This window comes from Lycorma delicatula, chromosome 10 (assembly GCF_047948215.1).
Source record: "Lycorma delicatula isolate Av1 chromosome 10, ASM4794821v1, whole genome shotgun sequence".
Lineage (NCBI taxonomy): Eukaryota > Metazoa > Arthropoda > Insecta > Hemiptera > Fulgoridae > Lycorma > Lycorma delicatula.
The window spans coordinates 25421353-25440248 of NC_134464.1; the positions used below are offsets into that span (position 1 = coordinate 25421353).

The window sequence follows — 18896 nt, forward strand, 5'->3', positions numbered from 1 at the left end:
AATTTTAGGTATATCTTCCTTGTTCAGATTTCAGCCTGAATGAATCCTTCCTCTGTTACCTTTATTTTTATCAATTATTAAGTTGTCTAACTCCTTTGAAGGTAGTTAAAAAACAACAGCACCAAAAACAACCTACAATGACCTCATGTGGATAACTACTTGAGAATTTTATTGATTCACGTCAGCTATCGGAAAAGCTGTCAAGTGACAACATCAAGTTCATCTGGGATATTCAACTAACAGTTATGTTTGGGATCCTCTTATTATTACATAAGCTTCAAACTTAGGAGAAAATTATAAAAATTACTGATTATAATCAGTGTACGATTTTTAAAATTAGTTTTCTTACAATTTAAAATGAAAAGCTAGATTTTATGATAAATAAATAATTACTTTGCAACTGATTATATTGACAATACCTATAATTAGCAGTATTCATTTGTTTTGGATTTAATCGATTGGTGAATAAAGACTTGACTGGTTTAATAACAGTACTCGATCTGCTGTCTTCATTTCCTAAAAGAATAAGAATGATAAAACATTTAATAATATAACATTCTATTGATAGTGTACCTCCTTTAAATATACAATGAGTAATTCTTTTTTTTGTTTTAATTAATTTATCACAGAAGCTTGTACATGGAATATGAAAATGGAAAATTTTGTAGCACATGTAAAATGCCAATCCTGACCAAGATCTGAACCCTGAGCCTCCAGATGAAACGCTAAGAATTAATATTTGATACAATAAACAGTGAAAAAGAAAAAAAAGAGGATAAGAAAATTCACAGTGAGGTTAATAATAACATTTTGATTAGTTTGAAAATGAACAAAGTATAGCATGCTTTTGATAACTTTAGTTAGATTAATTTTTTTTTTCGAGTACATATTTATCACAAACTTGGTTTTACATGTTTAGGTGCTATTTATATTTTTTATGAACTTATTACATGTACTATGGGTGTTTCACTGATAAACATATGTTATAGCTTGGAAGCATTTAATAATGGTTAAATTACATACCAAAACATGTAAAGCAATATAAATACATAAATATATATATATATATATATATATATATATATATAAAATTAACTTAGAGAAATCGATTCTTTTTTTGTTATTGCATTTGTTTTTTTGTTATTTGGTTTTGAAAAGAAACTTTCTTATTAAAACCACCTTACATAACACATTTATATAATTTAAATAAAAATTCAATATTTTAGTACAATAGTGTACGTGTGGCTAGCCACATATAAAAAAAAACTTTTAATCTTTTTACCTTTTACGACTACATATTTTTATATGTTTGCAATTTTAAGTTTTAAATTTTTAATGTGTGATTTTAAAAAAAGGATATGTTTTATTAACTGATGATGAGGGGAAACCCTCGAAAGTGCTTTTACATAACAAGCATAAGCTAAGAAGCATTATTGAATTCTCTACTCTTGGTGGTAAACTTTTTATACTTTTGTCTTTTATATATATATATATGATTTTTTTTTTGTAAAAATATTTTCTGACCTCTATTCTTTGACAAAATAGTCTGTAAAATGTGTAATTAACATATTAAAATACTCAATTTTATGTTTATGCTCATGAAATTTTTGATTATTTGATTATTTCAGTAATAGTTGGCCTTATCAATAATGATATCTCCCTCCCAGATATCTCTATCAAAATTATGCAAATAAGGCGTTTCTTGTTGTTTTAAGTTTTTAATAAAATAATGTAAAACAGAAGAGGATTTAATTTGGCATAAATATTATTTTTTATACCTGTAGGTGAAAAGATTTTAACACCTCAAAACCAGTTGTTTTCTTTCATTAGCCACACTGTAACTGTATTAGGTGTATTGACAATGGATATAATAAAGAAATCCAATTAAGAGGTGCTTAAATAAAAAATAAAAAAAACTCACCTTTAATGACTGCTGAACTAGGTGAAATTCCATGACAATTATTATTACTGCAACCACTACTATCAAGACTAGTGATATTTCTAGATGTCATAGAAGACGAACATCTATTCAAATGACTACTATTATTACCCGATGATCTAAACTGATGACTAATGCCCACGTTATGGTTATCAGTTGAAACATGTGACGAAGATGAAGAAATGGAACTGTTGCTTCTTTGTGTTTGCTGCATTCCTAATTTGAAACATTTTTTAGTTTTATTATATTTTATCTTCAACCCAAATAAATGTAAAATAAGAGTAAGTCAAACAAAATTTAAAATGCCATAATATAATACTTAAAATTAAATAACCTTAATTTTAGTAACATTTAAATATTAAATTATTTTCACAAATAATTTGCAATTATTTATATTCTCTGTGTCATTTATGTATTTCTAAGTTGAACAATATTTTTCTTCCATTAATATAACCTTAGAACTAACTAATTAAAGCTTTTATTTAAAATTATGTACGATTTTATTTTAGTTATAGTTTTATAGTGAATTATTTTTCAAGTAGAGATCATGTATTTTATTGAACTAAAAATTCCTTTTATTTGTTTAGTTTTAGTTTTATACCTGCTTGAATTTGCAGCATCATATTTATCTTTTCTATTATTTCATAATTCTTTTTATTATTGAAGTATCAGTTAAGACTGATAAGAGCTACTGATTAGGATTAGGGATTATTGATACTAATCCTTGTTTAATTTCTATGGCTGGTTATTTTTCTAGTTATTTATTTTATTATAAATAGCATTAACAAACATATTTTTGTTAAAAATCAAATTTTTTGGTAGATTTCATCATAAAATACACTTTTCCTTTTTGTTTCAAACTATTTCCTTGTTCAACCATTTCTTTTTAAAATTTATTTGTATCCTAGCTATAGTTTGGTTCAGCAGCTAATGTGTTATGTGATCTTGGAATGTATCCTAGTCTGAACTCTTTAAAATATTGATCCTCTATCAGTTTTTAATGCTTTAATACATATAAGTTTTAACAATGTTGTAGCTTATAATTTATGGAGCTGTAACTACTTTCAACATGTGTTAAGTGTAGACTAGTTACATTTAATAACATTTGTGTGGACACACATACACACACACACACAGAGAGAGAGATAGAGAGAGAGAGAGAGAGAGAGAGAGAGAGAGAGAGAGAGAGAGAGAGAGAGAGAGAGAGAGAGGAGATGGATGGAGGGGAGAGATAAGAGACAAATCAAGTACAATAAATTTATATTTAATATTAATATAATAAGTATTTTGTTTTCAGGATAAAGGCTACAGCTGCACTAATTTCATATTAATAATATTGTTATAATTAACATTATCTTTAAAATTTTTTTTTATTTTTGATAACATATTAAATTCTAAACATATCTGTGTGCCATGTATTTATGATAAGTTAGATCTTTTACACCTTATATTCATATTATTACTGTCTTATGATTTCTAAATGTCTTTCCCTGAGTGTCTGTCCAATTTCTGTAAGGTATTTATTCTTTTCCACTCTCTTAATTACTAAAAACCTCTTTCTGTTTCTTTCTACTATTTTGCAATGCTTCATTTTTCATAGATTAACAAAGTGAAGGTTTCCATCATTGTTCACTAGATGTTGCTATACAAAAAAAGAAAAAGAGACTATATTTTTGTTTAACGTATTTTTTTTTCAATTTTGAATAAATATAATGATAAATGGTAATTATTGTTATATTGTGGTCATTATGATTAATGACCGCAATACAACTGTAGTCATATCATTTGTTTTGTTTACATTGTGACCATGAATCATTTGATATAATAAAACTTGTTGCAAGTTTCATGACAAAAAATATTTATGATTCAATAATAATAATAATAATAATAAAATAATAATATACATTATTGATGATTTTAACATTTAAAAAGACCTTGAGATGATGTTGAGAGTCGCGGCTGAGGTACAGGAGGTGAAACTACAACAGAGGGTGTAGTGCTATTAATTAGTGCTGCTTGTCTACGTTCTTCTTCCTGTCTTGCTAACATAAGAGCTTCTAACGTTATGAAACCAGTAGTATCGTGCTCCTCAACAGCCCTTTGCCTAAAAATAAACAGATATTGATATCATAAGTTAAAATCAATAAACACATAGCAATAAAATATCAGTGATTTGAGATAGATGTGGGGATAAAACTTATAAGTGTAAACTTGTCATCATCAGAACAGAATTAAAAAAAAAAAAAAACATTAAAATAGATGAAACATTAGAAGTGAACAAGAGACAATTCAATTCATATGTTGTTAGGAGACAATTTATTCATGTGAAGAGACAAATAAAAGGTAAAACAATCAACTGAACCAATGGACTAAACAAATTAAAAAGAACCAGACTTTACAGAACAGAATGGTGTGAAAAAATAGAAAAGTAATAACAGATACAGAATAACACTACATAGTAATATTCTGAAAGAAGTAAAACTGTTTGATTTAGAGAGTCTATGATTCAATGAAAAGGAAGATTAATGAGAAAGTTTGCCAAAACTTGCAATGAAAGCATAGTGAATATAAGGAATGTACAAAACCCATAAATCATGTGAGAATGACTATTAAACATGATCAGGTTTGATATAACATAAAGAATAGAGAAAGAAGAAGCAGAATAGAGAAAAAAAAAAGAACTGAAGCAAGAAAGTATGATATCCTTGATGTTTTTCAATGAATAGTATTAAGAGAAAAGTGGAGAAGAATATTATTGAAAATGGTACATTGTTATTCACTTTAGTTCATGTTGTAAATACTTGATGTCTTTTTATTATCATTTGTTTAACAAAAATGTGTTCCTGTGTTTTAATAATCATGTGTTTATTTAGATACCCTACGTGATATATTTTAAATGTGAATGACAGTAATAATAAAGAAGCATTGATGGTTGGAAGGAAAAAGGACAGTGGAGGAAGATATTACACTGGATGGAATAGTTTATGCATAGTACCTAGGAGCAAGAAGGAATAACAGTAGATAGAATAAAGCAAAACAGATACTGATAGAGCATCATATAGAGGAAAACCTTTACCAGTCCAATTATCTAAAAGCAGAAATTTTTTTTTCTTTCGTATTTTAGTCACAGTTAAATAGCAGTGTTTTATGGAGTAACTAAAACAAAAAGTAATTTAAACACATCAATCAACTATAATGAATTGTAATATTACCAACCATCAGTACCTTTATAAGGTTTTATGTGAAGAAATACGATTTGTACATTGAAAGGATTAATAAACAAGAACCATCTTGAAAGCAATAAACATTTCATCAATTCTTTCTGTATAGATTAGCACATCTGTGGTATCCAATGTCAAACTGTTTATTCAAATTAATTTTCATAATTCATCATTTAATGCACCAACTAGTTATTTATGGAAACAATTGTAAATTTTAAAATATACTATTTTTTTTTTTCAATCTCCAGGACCACCGTTACATATTGCTTCTGAGGATAAGATGAATAATTTGTAGTGTGTGTGAAAATGCCATGCCTGACTGGGATTCGAACCCAGGACCTCCAAATGAAAGACCAAGACGCTATTACTCACACCACAGAGGCCAGATTAAAGTGTATTACTGTCAAAATTCTATAGTCAAAAGTTAAATTCAGACAGTGATAGATCATTTGAAGTTTGAAAATGTGATAAGAAATGAAATTCACAGATAACATAATAGGTTATCATGTTTCAAACATAATGCTGGTTAGGAAATTCATACATATCGTTGTATTAATATGATAATTACAGAAAGTGCATATGTGATGTAATATTTAAAAATATTAGAATGGATATGCATGAAGAAGTGAATTATTGTTGAAATTAAAATAATCAATTAATTATCATTTGGGAATTAAAGCTAATTTTCTGAGCAGCTGTTGGCAAAACCACACACCAATATTTAGGGTAAAATAAAACTGATTATTGTTGATACTGCATATTTTAACATGAAGATCACAAATAAATTTAAATGGGGATAGTATTAGAAAACAGAAGGTAATGTACTGCTTCATTTAATCATTAGATGCATGAAAGGCATGCAAAGATGCATGGGCTCTGGAGATAAATGAAATGTTGATCACTAAATGCACCATCACCAATAACTAAGAAAAATCATGTGTAACCAAAATCATTAAATCGCAAGATGCAAGTTGATGGCCAAATAATTATTTTATGATTCTGTTGTTTACTGACTTAATGGGTAATGTGTTGCATGATAAAGATGTAAACATTATATACATCATGTTGTACAAAATATAAAAAAATTATAAGATAAAAAATAAATGTGACTGAAGTCCATTTTAATTATTTAAATACAAACTATGAAGTAATATTAATGTAAAATAGATTAAATATAAAGAAAATACAACAAAAAAATCTAAAACTCAAAACTGCTATTGAAAATTATTTTCAGCACATAATTATGTAAATTATTTCACTTTTTAGTTATGAACAGTTGAACAGTTCGGTTGTGTTGTGGAAAGATAAGCTTGTGCTATTATATGAGTTTAAAGTGTAATATTTACTTTAGTCATTATAAATAGAAATTTTATATTTAAATATATGTCTTGCAGTGTCTACATCTTCTAGAAGCCAGCTATCTCAAATTGTTTGCAGTGATTGCTCTTCAATATAACATGCCTCATGTGTTAATATGAGCAAGGAGGATGTTAAGTTTTTAAAAGAAGGAAATAAAACCTGGAGATGTGAAAAATACTCAAAGAAAAACAGGTTAAGTATTATGTTACAAAATTTGGATGAAAAAACATTACATTGAAAGATGCATTTAATTTAATTAAGCATTTTGGAAGCTAGTAAAAGAAATGGAGAGAAATTTGGGCAGTTCAATTTAATTTTGTCATGAACAAATAGGCACAATTATTAAGAAGTTAGATGATCAGGAGGCACAATTGAGGGAAAGTAACAAAAAGATTGAAGAGCTTACTACTGAAGTGTTGTCATTCAAAAAGAAAAATTTAGAGCTTGAGGTTAAATGTCAAGATTTGGAGCAGTACTCCAGAAGGAATGATATTGAAATACGTAGAATACTGTAATCTGAGGGTGAAAATTTGTATTCAATTATTGAAGAGGTTGGTAGGGCTCTTCATTTTCCTACTGAGAGCAATAAGATTGATGTTTGTCATCAGGTGCAAAGAAGAAATACTGAAGGAAGAGTACCTATTCTTGTGAAATTTGTGACAGCTTCTGACAAGGATGAATTGATAAAGAAAAGGAAGATCATAAGAAACCTCTCCATGTGTCATATGGATAGGCTGGATGACATTCTGGTCTACATAAATGAGAGTCTTAGTGTTGCAAGAAGAAGAGTTTTTGGTACGGCCAATGATATCAACAAAAAAAAAAATTACTAATATCTCTGGATAAGAAATGGAAAAATACTGAATAGGAAAGACGAAGGAAATACTGTTTTCTTGCTTAATAAGTCATTACAAGATGTTGATTCTTTGTAGAATTATTTAGAAAGGAGAGAAGTTATCGTGTTTTTGTTTATATATTTTTCTGATGAATAAGTTTGTGTTTTACATTGACTAAGTAGATATAAACATTTTTATTTAATTCATCAAAATATTAGTAATATAAGGAACAATTCTGATTTATTTGTAAAAGATTTAAGTAGAATGGAAGTATATATTTAACTTAAGTATGGAATCAGGAGTATGCACTTCTTAAATACAGAAAGCTACAGTAGTGCCTAATTTTAAAAGTAATGATAGGAAAATTTTAAGTAACTATACACCTATTGCGTTGCTACCAGTCCTTTCAAAATTATTGGAGAACCTTATTAAAAAACAATTAGTTAACTATTTAGAAATTATACATTTTTTTTTAGTGAGAAATCAGTTTGGGTTTAGAAAGGGAAAAGTACTGAAAATGCATTACGCATCTTTAAATTTAAATTGATTCATAATAAAAATGATGGCAGCAGGACAGCAGGTTTATTCCTGGATTTAAAAAAGGCATTTGATGTAATTGAATGGGAGAAGTTATGGAAAAGCTTTGAGCGGCTGGAATTAGAGGCGTGTGCAATAATTGGTTTAAGTCTTATTTGAGTGGTAGATACCAACAAGAGTCAATAATGTACTTAGTTAGGGGGCAAAGTAATTTTGGGGTTCCCCAAGTTCCTTGGGGAACCCTTGGGGAACTTGTACTTGGGCCGGTGCTGTTTCTTATATATATATTAACGACTTATGTCGAGGCTCCCTTCAAGGGCACATGACCGTATTTGCAGATAAAGCAGCACTTTGTTATGTGTCATCCTCTCAGCCTGGAATTAAAAATGACATGGAGGCTGACCTACAGGTGATAAGATGGTGGTTTGTGATAAATGTAATTTCATTAAATGTAAATAAGACAAATTACATGAACATTAATTTGCAAAGTATGACAGAAAATGTTGGGAGTATTAAATATCACTTGTTGGGATATAAGGTGAATACTGCTAGATCATGTGAGGAGATTTCACATGCTACATCTGTGAAATACTTGGGCGTTACTTTGGACAGTAGACTATCCTGGAATGCTGATATTATTAATCTAAAGAAGCAATTACATGTTTGTGTAAATGAATTCTATTATTTAAAAAAATATTGCCCTGTTAGAGTTCTGAAATCAAAGTATTATGCTTTTGTAGAGTCAAGGTAAAAGTATGGGGTGGAACTTACTAGTGTTTTTAGATCTGTTTATATTGCTCTGAAGCATGTAGGACCTATGTATGTAGAAGCATGTAGGACCTATGCCAAGAATTGAGTTATTTAAATGTTTTTATTCATACTTAGGTCCAAAAACATTTTATCACTTACAAAGGGATTTAAATCCATAGAAAACTCTAAAAGGTTTTCACTCTCAATTTATGATTGGTCATTGTCAATTGAAGATATAGAGTTTTTTAATTGATTGGCCCATAATTCTGGGTGGAATCGATGTTTCTAAAAGTTTCATATTTTTATTATCTTTATTTTTCTTTCAATTTTATCTAGGATTAATTTCATCTTCAACTTTATGACTGTATTCTTGTACTGTATTTATGATTATGAGTTATTTAATCTATATATATGTATATATAATCTTGTCACTAGTTGAAATTTTAGTACCGCAAGACTTGTATCGTGTAATTAATTTTGAAATCCAACTTGGAAATGCACACTTGACCATTATTCAATAAATGATTAGTTTATTATTTTACTCAGTGAAAATAATTGGATGGTAACCTCCAATATAATTATTAGTACAGGAGGTACCTAGTTCCACAAGATTGTGTATCAATTGTTTGCTTTTATTATTTTACTTCTATTTTATATTGTTTGATTATATGTCTACTACGCTTATGTATTAAGAATTTATAACTGTAAATAATTTTATTTTCACTTGTATTCTGTTTATTTTGTGGAATAAAGATTATTATAATAAATTTTAAATGAGTAGCAGACAATTCTTTTTTTTTAATTAGTATTTAAAAATTCAATGACATAAAATCTTTTAATTGTAGGCTATTTTAAATTGCTAGTAAGATTTTTCATATGGTTCAGCAATTTATAAAAAAAATGGCAAAAGAAGCATAAGGCCCTTTAATCTAAGCTGAAGTATTGTGTTGAGTTATACGAAAACAGTTTGGTAAAGGTGGATATTATTATATTAGTTTTTTAAGAATAAGTGATTATTCCTTTTTAGGAAAGATTATGTCATCCAAAAATATAAACATAAGGATAAGTTAATATATTATTTTTTTAAACATCAATCTATACAATTCATACTTATGGATGTCAGATAACGAACTGGTGGCCCATTTTTGTTATCTTAAAAACTCGTTCTGACTTTTTGAAGGAGTCCCAAAAGGTAACATTATATTTTATATGGAAATATATGTAGGTATATTTTATTATGATAACAAGCTTAGCATTTTATTAAGGCACTTCAGAATAAAATAGTGCAGCTTAGTTTTGTTACAAATGAAATTAATTTGATCATTTCACAAGAACTTGTCATCTAATAAAACATGGAAATTTTACTTTGTGGACAAGAGAAATATTATAATCATCATCACTAATGGGAATTCTATCCATGCGATATGAAAAGTAACATCTATCTAAGAAGCATAATGCAATTGTTTTATCCATATTTAAAGTTAAGATGGTTACAATCTATTCAGTGAATTAATTTTCTGAGCTACTATCTTAGAATGTTCCATTCCTTTTAAATAATTATTATTGTATATAGATACAGTTAAAACAAATGTAAATGTAAATTGTAAAGAGTTAAAACAAATGGCTCAAGATTTTGAGGCAAGTCATTAGTAAACAAAAAGAATGTACCTCAATGCTGACAGAAATTTAATATAAAAGTAAATTAAAGTATATAGGTTTATTAAAAAATGTTTTATTCTAATATTTTCATACAATAATTTTTAAAATAAAATTATTATTTTTTTTTTTACTTTCAAGATAGCTGTCATATGAGTTTTTTTAAATCTCTAAGATCTGATAAAACTTTACATGCTTGAATTATTTTGGTTACCTGTTTTTAGTGATAGATGCCAATCTATAATCTGCCATATCAGATGGTCTATGATGATGAGATGATGAAATTATATGACTTGAATGTATGGCTACGGCAGAACGTACAGGTGTTCCATTACTACTGTTATCTGATGCAAAACTGCTATGTGTACCGACTGCACCAACACCTGCATCACTAAGCCTGTACAGTGAACATACAATTCAAGTCAGTAATACATATAATAAGCAGGTATGGATGTGTAAACAAGCAGGCAAGTATAATTTGCTTCTATTTAATTTTAATTCAACTTATTTTAACAATAACAATACTACTCATCTGTCCTTTATTTCTTAGTACAGTTCATAATCTTAAAATTTTGTTAACAATTACATAAACAGTAATTATTAATAAAATATACATATAAATGCGTATATACATTTAATTAAAAATATAACTTTTTTTGCTTACCTTCACCTCCCTAAAGTAAAACTTTACCACTCCATGCAAACAAAAAAACACCAGAAAAAGGCAATAAAAAATGTAAAATGCACTGGGAACAGCCTAAAGACAAACTATATTAAGGATTAAAACAAGACGTGCAGATATAGGATTTATAAAAATAAAAAAGAAGATATTTTAATAAAAATAAAAACTGAGAAACTGTGTTTTTTTATTTTTAATCAACATGATGAAACATTAGCTGTTCATACTCATCTGAATTTATATACACAAAATTCTCAAATCTATAATACTGAAGACAGTGAAAAAAATAATAAAATAAGATGATGAATGTGATCTGAGAAACCATATAACTCAGTTCAGTAGTAATAAATAAAAATAAACAATCCATTATTAAATCTATCTAAAAACTATGCTATCTGAGGAATTATGTACTTCAAACAGAAACTCAGAGCTGGTTATCAGTAATTTCAAAATGGTTAAAAATGGATATTCCACAATTACCATTTTAAATATTCTCTGGGTACTCAAAAAGTAACAGACAGAAATATAGAACAAAATCAATCAATAATTTTATGTAAAATGATCAGATTAAGAAAAATCTCTACTAACAAAGTAAACAAATTACATTCCAACTAAATACTGTTAATGCAGACTTTGAAACTGATTAAACCTTGTATCATAACAAAGATTAGAAACTTCGGATTCATTCAGTTTTAAAGCTGTAGTATTGTCTCTCCTTTCTCCATTTTAAATGAAAAGGGAACATTAAAACTGGAAATGAATTAGGAACTTACAAAGAGTTTATTACAAAAACTCAGAGCTGGTTATCATAACCAAAATAGTTAATGGATAATCCACAGCTGCCAGGGCAAGGCCAGGTTAATAGCTGGTTACTTATTAAAATTAAAAAAGCTGACATTTACCACCTCAAAAATTAATATAGTTTAAGGAAAGCTTTTTTTACAATTACTTAAAAATGAACAAAAATTGGAAAATAATAATAATGTAAATAAAACATATACTACTAATTATAAACACTTAGTTATGGTTATAAACTGAAAATTTTAACAATGAATGTAACATTCTTTTTAAAAAATGTGAAAAATAATTATTTAAATCAAGGTTTTTAATGAATATATGCAACTTCATTATACATATTACAAGCAAAAAGAAAAAAAGGTACTCTTTAATGTTTCATTTCATGGTCTAATTAAGAGAAAATGATTTATGATCATAAATTTAACAAGAAAGGTAAATTAACATTATCTAGTTAAATTAATTAACAAATATCTTCAAAATACTACATACTACTTCTGATTCATGGATATAAAAAAATAATTATATCTTATTTCAGCATCATCCACTGACATCAACAAATATTTTACAGCAGTTTTTATTAGCAATCTTTACGGGTTAAAAAATCCACAATTAAGCAAACAGTAGACACTGAATCTCAAAAAACCTTCTTAAGATAACAATAAGTTATTCCTTTACAGCTCTCAAAATTGTTTTTTCTATTATAACTATATATTTTTTTTAATAATGAAATAATATATGAAAAATGCTATCAGATCAATCACACAACAAACTGAATGAAAAGCAAAGATGCTATGATTCTGCCAAATCGGAAAATAATATCAATAACTACTTAATAAAGCCATCTTTTGCAGAATGTGATTTAAATAGTAACTCAAAGAATAGTGAAATATGATGCTGTACAATACAACATGCCCTCTTAAAAGCTTTCCTGCTCAGTTATTTGGATAAATTTGTACGTGAAATCATCTCAAAGTTCACAAAACCACTGTCAAAAGAATCACTAAAATCAGTTGAACAGTTTTTGAAATTAAAATGAACAGTATCATCTATCAATTTGAAATTTAAAAAATGTTTCCAACTACAGGAAGTTATTCTTATACATAAGAAAAACTTTCAAACTTAATCGTGGGATGGGATAATTTTTAATTGCTGTAACAATGTGTTACAGCAGGTTGTCATAATCATAAAACAGGGTTGAATGTCTGAACTTTTTACATACTTAACTAAACAAACTTTAAGATTTTTTTATCATTTTCTTTTCTAAAAGAAAATACACAAATTAATAAATTAAAAAAAAATTGAATAATGAAAGATAAATTTTTCTTTTACATTATATATATAAAATGTTTAGAATACAATATTATAATCATCAGCAAAATGTAGAAATATAATTTTTATTAATACAGTAGTCATAATAATGACATTTATTAATTAATCATATTAATAATAAGAATTTTTTATTAGATAAGTTACATAGTTTGTTAAAAGAAGTAAAATTATTTTTTTTTTTTACTAACACTGCAAAATAACTCAAAAAACAAGTTCTTTATTTACTCTAAATTGCTAAGATGAACAATAAAAATTAAAATGTAGTAGTTTATCATGTTATCATGTCAGTAATATGTTAGACATGAAATTATTTTACTGAGAGGATAATTCATCAAATTTTAATTTACAAAATATAAAAACATATCATTAGAAGTCAAGTTAAAAATGGAGAAAAGTAATGTAAGCATGCTTCTTTCAACATTAATTCCATTGAAAATTCAAAGTTTATATATATATATATATATATATATATATATATATATATATATATAAATTTTTTTTGCAACTATCTTACCACAAGCTCAAAACTTGAACATGGGGAAATGATACATAATGTTTGTAATGTACAAAAAGATGCCAAAAAACTGACTGAGATTTGAACCCAGAACATTATGGATGCATCAAAATAAAAATGCTACCACTCCACCAAACAATCAGTATTAATGAAGCTGAATCAAATATCATTAATTTTTTTATGTTTTAAATCAGGTTCATTCCTTTCCCATAAAACAAAGCTAGCTATATTAAATTATATTAAACAATTTGTATTTTGGTATTATTTATGTAGTGGTGGAGGTGGTGGTACTCATAAAATTTTATATTATGGTAGCAATATTACTTATTAGAATAAGTTTCTTTGATCCATCCAATGTTTCTTTAATGATCTAAGATTTGTTTAAAAAAATAAAATACATATTATCTTTGGAATCAACTAACCAATATCTATGATTCTTCAACATTTTAATGCTGAATAACCTGATAAAAGATTTTAACATACAGAAATCCAACACTAAACTATGTGACTCAGAGAATCTAAAATTATGTACTATCCCCTTTTTACTCTCCCTTACAGTTGTGGTACAGTAGTATATACTATTAAAAAAAAAAAGGCATAATACATATTAATATCAGTGACTACTAGTTTTAACATTAGAGATTATCTGGGCCATTATTCATTAAATTATAATGACTTCTGTATAAAAGTTAGGATTTGGAGATCTCAAACAAATTGGTTGATGGAGTCATATCTTGGCTGCATCTCTTTGCACATAAGGTCTGTTCAGAGAATAACCAAACATTTTTAATTATGCGCCAGAGATATTTAGTGACGTGCAGTTGGCAACATTGTGTCCCACATAACTTTTCTGTAACCACATGTTCCTGGATTTTTTATATCTTGTTTAGTTTTCATGTTATTGTTATTTGATTGCAATGTGTTTAAGTGTTAGCAGCGATTTTTGGGAGCAACTATATAATGTAAAATTTTGCATGAAACTGGGGAAAACTTTCACAGAAAAGTTTCAACTTTTGAACCAAGCTTATGGAGATAATCCTCTGGGTTGTATGTACGCAATGTTACAAATGGTTTTCACGATTAAAAAGTAGTTGTCAGTGAACTGAAGATGATCCTCGACCAGGAACGCCTTCGACTTCAACTGATGACAACCACATTCAGAAAATCAATGATTTGGTGCGTGCAAATCGCCGACTCACTGTAAGAGAAACTTGTAGAAGAGATTAGCATCTCAGCTGGACTTTGCCATGACATTTTGACTGAAAAATTGAACATGCATTGAGCTGCAGCAAAGTTTGTTCCTTGTTTGATGACATAATTGGAATGATGTCGGCATCTTCGTGAACAAGTCGATGTCAATGAAATAATCATGCAAAAATTCATAATGGTAGATGAAAGTTGGGTTTACCCAGCTATGACCCTGAGAAAAAAGTTCAATCAACACAATGAATTTGCAAAGGATCTTCACGCTCCAACAAAGCACATCAATCTCAACCCAATGTCAGAGTGATGCTCTCTGTTTTTTTTTTAAATTATAATGGAATTATTTATTTTGAATTCTTGCCTTAAGGTGAAACACTGAACCCATGCATACTATCAAGGAATTTCACAATGGTTACGTGAAAAAATCCGGAAAAAAAGACCAGAGTTTTGGCTAGAAAAATCATGGTTTCTTTACCACAACAATGCGCCTGCACACTCAGCTTTGTCAATTCGTCAGTTTTGTGCCAAAAAAAAAAAAAAAAACATAAAAATGTAAGAAAATGGTGAAATTTGTAGTGCGAGTACTGGTCTTCTCTATTTCATTGTAAATGATAAAAAAGCTGAATTACAACAAAATGAGCTCAAGACACTGAATCAAAATCACAGACACCTGAATTCATATTTGTATGGAACTTGCAAAACAACTTTTAGTGGGAGGTAATGGTTTTTTTAAAAGCGCATAACAACTTGTGATGATATTTGGATTCATCATTTTGAACTGCAATCCAAACACCAGAGTATGTTGTGGAAATATTTGAATTCACCCGCCAGGAAAAATTTCAAAACCTATGCGTCCTGGTAAAAAGATGTTAACATGTTTTAAGACTACAAAGGTCCAACTAATTGCATTATTTTAAAGAACAAAGTACAATAAACAATGAGTACTATTATGACAAACTAGGAAATAAAACTATAATCTGCAATAGAAAGGAAATGTCCAAGTTCTGTCAAAAAGTATAATTCATCAACATGATAAAGCCAACAACATAGGTGTCTTGTTAAGATGAATACATATGTAAATAATCCTATTGTGATTCTTATTATAATGATTACAAAAACTGATATTGATAGGATTAAAATTTCTTTATGATTAGTTACTAATGATTTAAATTCTGAGGAAATTACAATACAATGCATCATTTTAATAATTACAGTAAACAAATAATTAATAAAACAAAACCACATATATTAGTCACAAGTTATCATATAACAAATTGTTTTGAATGATTGATTTTCTTCTATAAGCTACTACATCTGCATTCAGTGTCACAGAAAACACTAAAGAATCATAGACCAGGTGCATTAGGAAAAGAAATACAATAGGTTTTTAATTACGTATTTATTAAGGTAACCGTAAGGAGTGGGAACAGCAAACAAAAGGTAAGGCTTGACTCCTGCACATACAGTTACAAGCAACATTATGCCATAAGCTAAAAAAGCACATTACAATATCACACACTTATCTGGTAAAAAAGAGCTACTAGCAAATATAAAAAAAGAAGGTGGCTGCACATATGCGTGCGCGCACACACACACACACACACACACACACACACACACACATATTATAAGTTTAAAAAGCATATGAAATTTTTATACAAAAAAAATATTTTTGTTAGAAATAATAAGAACTTAAAAAAGGTCCAAAAACCAAACTTACAGTAAAAGTTTTTGTTTAAGTCATCATCAACAGCTATTCATAAGAAGGACGGCGAGAGAAGTAGAGATGTATGAGATATCCTTCAATACCAGAATTTGACCAATTGAGATAAAAGCACACATTATAAAGCATCACGATCTTCCTGACTGTCAAATGAATCAGTAAAAGGATAAGACAGCCTCTTCTCTATACAATATTAATGAAGCAGCATGGAGCATGATGCAGTATAAATTTAAAAAAAATAAACTTAAAAAATCAGAAGGAATATTATCATAAATGAACTTAGTTTATTAAAATTTGTTAATTTAACATTCTGAAGTCAAACTGATAATCATATCTGGACTAAGTATAATTGAACAAGACAATTTTCTGGAAATTCTGTTATCTGTATTTGATGTTAGTTAAGTTATTTGTAATAAAAATAATGAGACATAATAAAAAGTATACAATATACACAAAAATTAATGTATAATACGTCAACAAATTAAGGAACTCAAACAGAAGTAGAACCACATGTTACAATAACAGGCATCAGAAAAGGACAATGAAATCAATAATAAAGTAAGTAAAATAAACTATAAAATATGTTGCAATGAATCTAGGCTAAGTCTGTAGTAAGACTGCATAATGTATCAGTAGATATTATGGAGCTTTGATTACTTGGTGCATATGAAGTGTGAATTATCATGTGAAGTAAAGTATTTAATTGAGTTATTTAAGCATATATTTAATAAAGAAAATACTCAAGTGTGATAGATAGCAGATAAACAGAACAAGAATGTTATTTTAGATAAAGAAAATTTCAGTTTTAGAAAAAGATAGATACAAAGGAGCTAGTAGTTGAGTGTATAAGCTTAAGAAAAAAAAATTTCTGTATATTTTAGGAAAACATTTCATATCAAAAAAATGCAATAAAATATTTAAAATTTCAAGAAAACTGAGATATGATCCTCCAATCTTTAATAAAGTGGACAGTTACACAACTGCTAAAATATTAGCTTTTATTAACATCAAATATTTATGCAATTATTAACTCAACAATCTTACCTGAAATATTAGGATAGAGTTAAAGTACCTTTATTACTAATTAAATAAATTAAGTGCAAGGAATCTTTAAATAAATAGGCATTTATGAAGGCTTAATGTTTAAAAAACAAGATAGGCTTTGGAAATAACATTATTCTAATATACTAAGATCATCCTTAATGTTAATGATAATTCTGAAAGAAAATAACTGTAGTGACCTTTGATCTGCATAAGGCACCTAATATCCATATTACTGTAGCTATCAAGGGGAAGACACGGGCTTCGGGACACAGATTTGAACCATATTGCGTATGAGATTAGTACACTGTTTAGATGTCTTCATCACAAAATACTAACATGCAATATTCAATTACACCCAGGAAAAATGGCCCTAAAAATTTCCTTAGCATTTTATATTAGTTTAAACATTAATTTTGTTTCACGTCACTCAAGTAGATACATGGTATAAGAGAGAACATGTCAGATCTGTAACTATGCATACATCGGTTTGAATCTGACTTCATATACATACAATTTTTTTATTTTTTATTTAAATATATTTATTTATTAATAATTATTAACCCCTGGTTAAAATGAAAAGTACATAAAATTTTATTTCACTAATAACTACTGATTTTTTTTGTGTATTATAATTGAATTATTATTGTTAAATTTTTTTTATAATCACAGTTAATAATTATTAACAAATCAAATATATAAATTAAAAAAAAAAAAAAAAAAATATGTATATGAACTAGGATTTGAACTGATGTGCCTTCTCTTTATAAGATCCAAATCATTCATTAGGCTATAACTCTGAAACCAGTAAAAATAAGTACTACTTACAGTACATCAATAAAAAGCTCTCAACAAGAGCTTATTACAGCAGTTAAGAAAAAGTCCAAAATCCAAATGTTTCAAAATTGAAACCCCTGCTTTATTTTCAAGTCTGACTGTACACACATTTTTGGCCCAGTCATTTGCAATCTAAAAGGGATGTGCACAACTTGATGTTACAAGAGTCCTAAATACAAAGTTTCAACATTGTACGGCTAATCGTTTTTGAGATATGAGCGATAGATATATACATACAGACGTCACACCAAAACTAGTCAAAATTGATTCAGGGATGGTCAAAATGGATATTTCGTTGAAATCTGAAATTTTTTGTGATTACAATACGTCCTTTACTTCATACAAAGTAATAAAGAAAAAATTACTAATATTATTTTTTTTTGTGAAAAAATTTAGTTTTAAAATAAAAAATGTAGTAAAAAAAGAATAATAAAATAATTAGTTAATAATATTGAGATGGGAATATAAAACACC

The 18896-nt window shown here is 27.7% G+C and overlaps 1 protein-coding gene across 1 annotated transcript in view; it reads right to left on the reverse strand.

The window, feature by feature from the left end:
• cnk (connector enhancer of ksr) overlaps positions 1 to 18896 on the reverse strand; it is a 90669-nt gene that overhangs the window by 19815 nt on the left and 51958 nt on the right. The window contains 4 exon segments of the mRNA XM_075377798.1: positions 420 to 516; positions 1922 to 2155; positions 3874 to 4043; positions 10513 to 10695. Of these exon segments, the coding sequence (XP_075233913.1) occupies positions 420 to 516; positions 1922 to 2155; positions 3874 to 4043; positions 10513 to 10695 (684 nt within the window).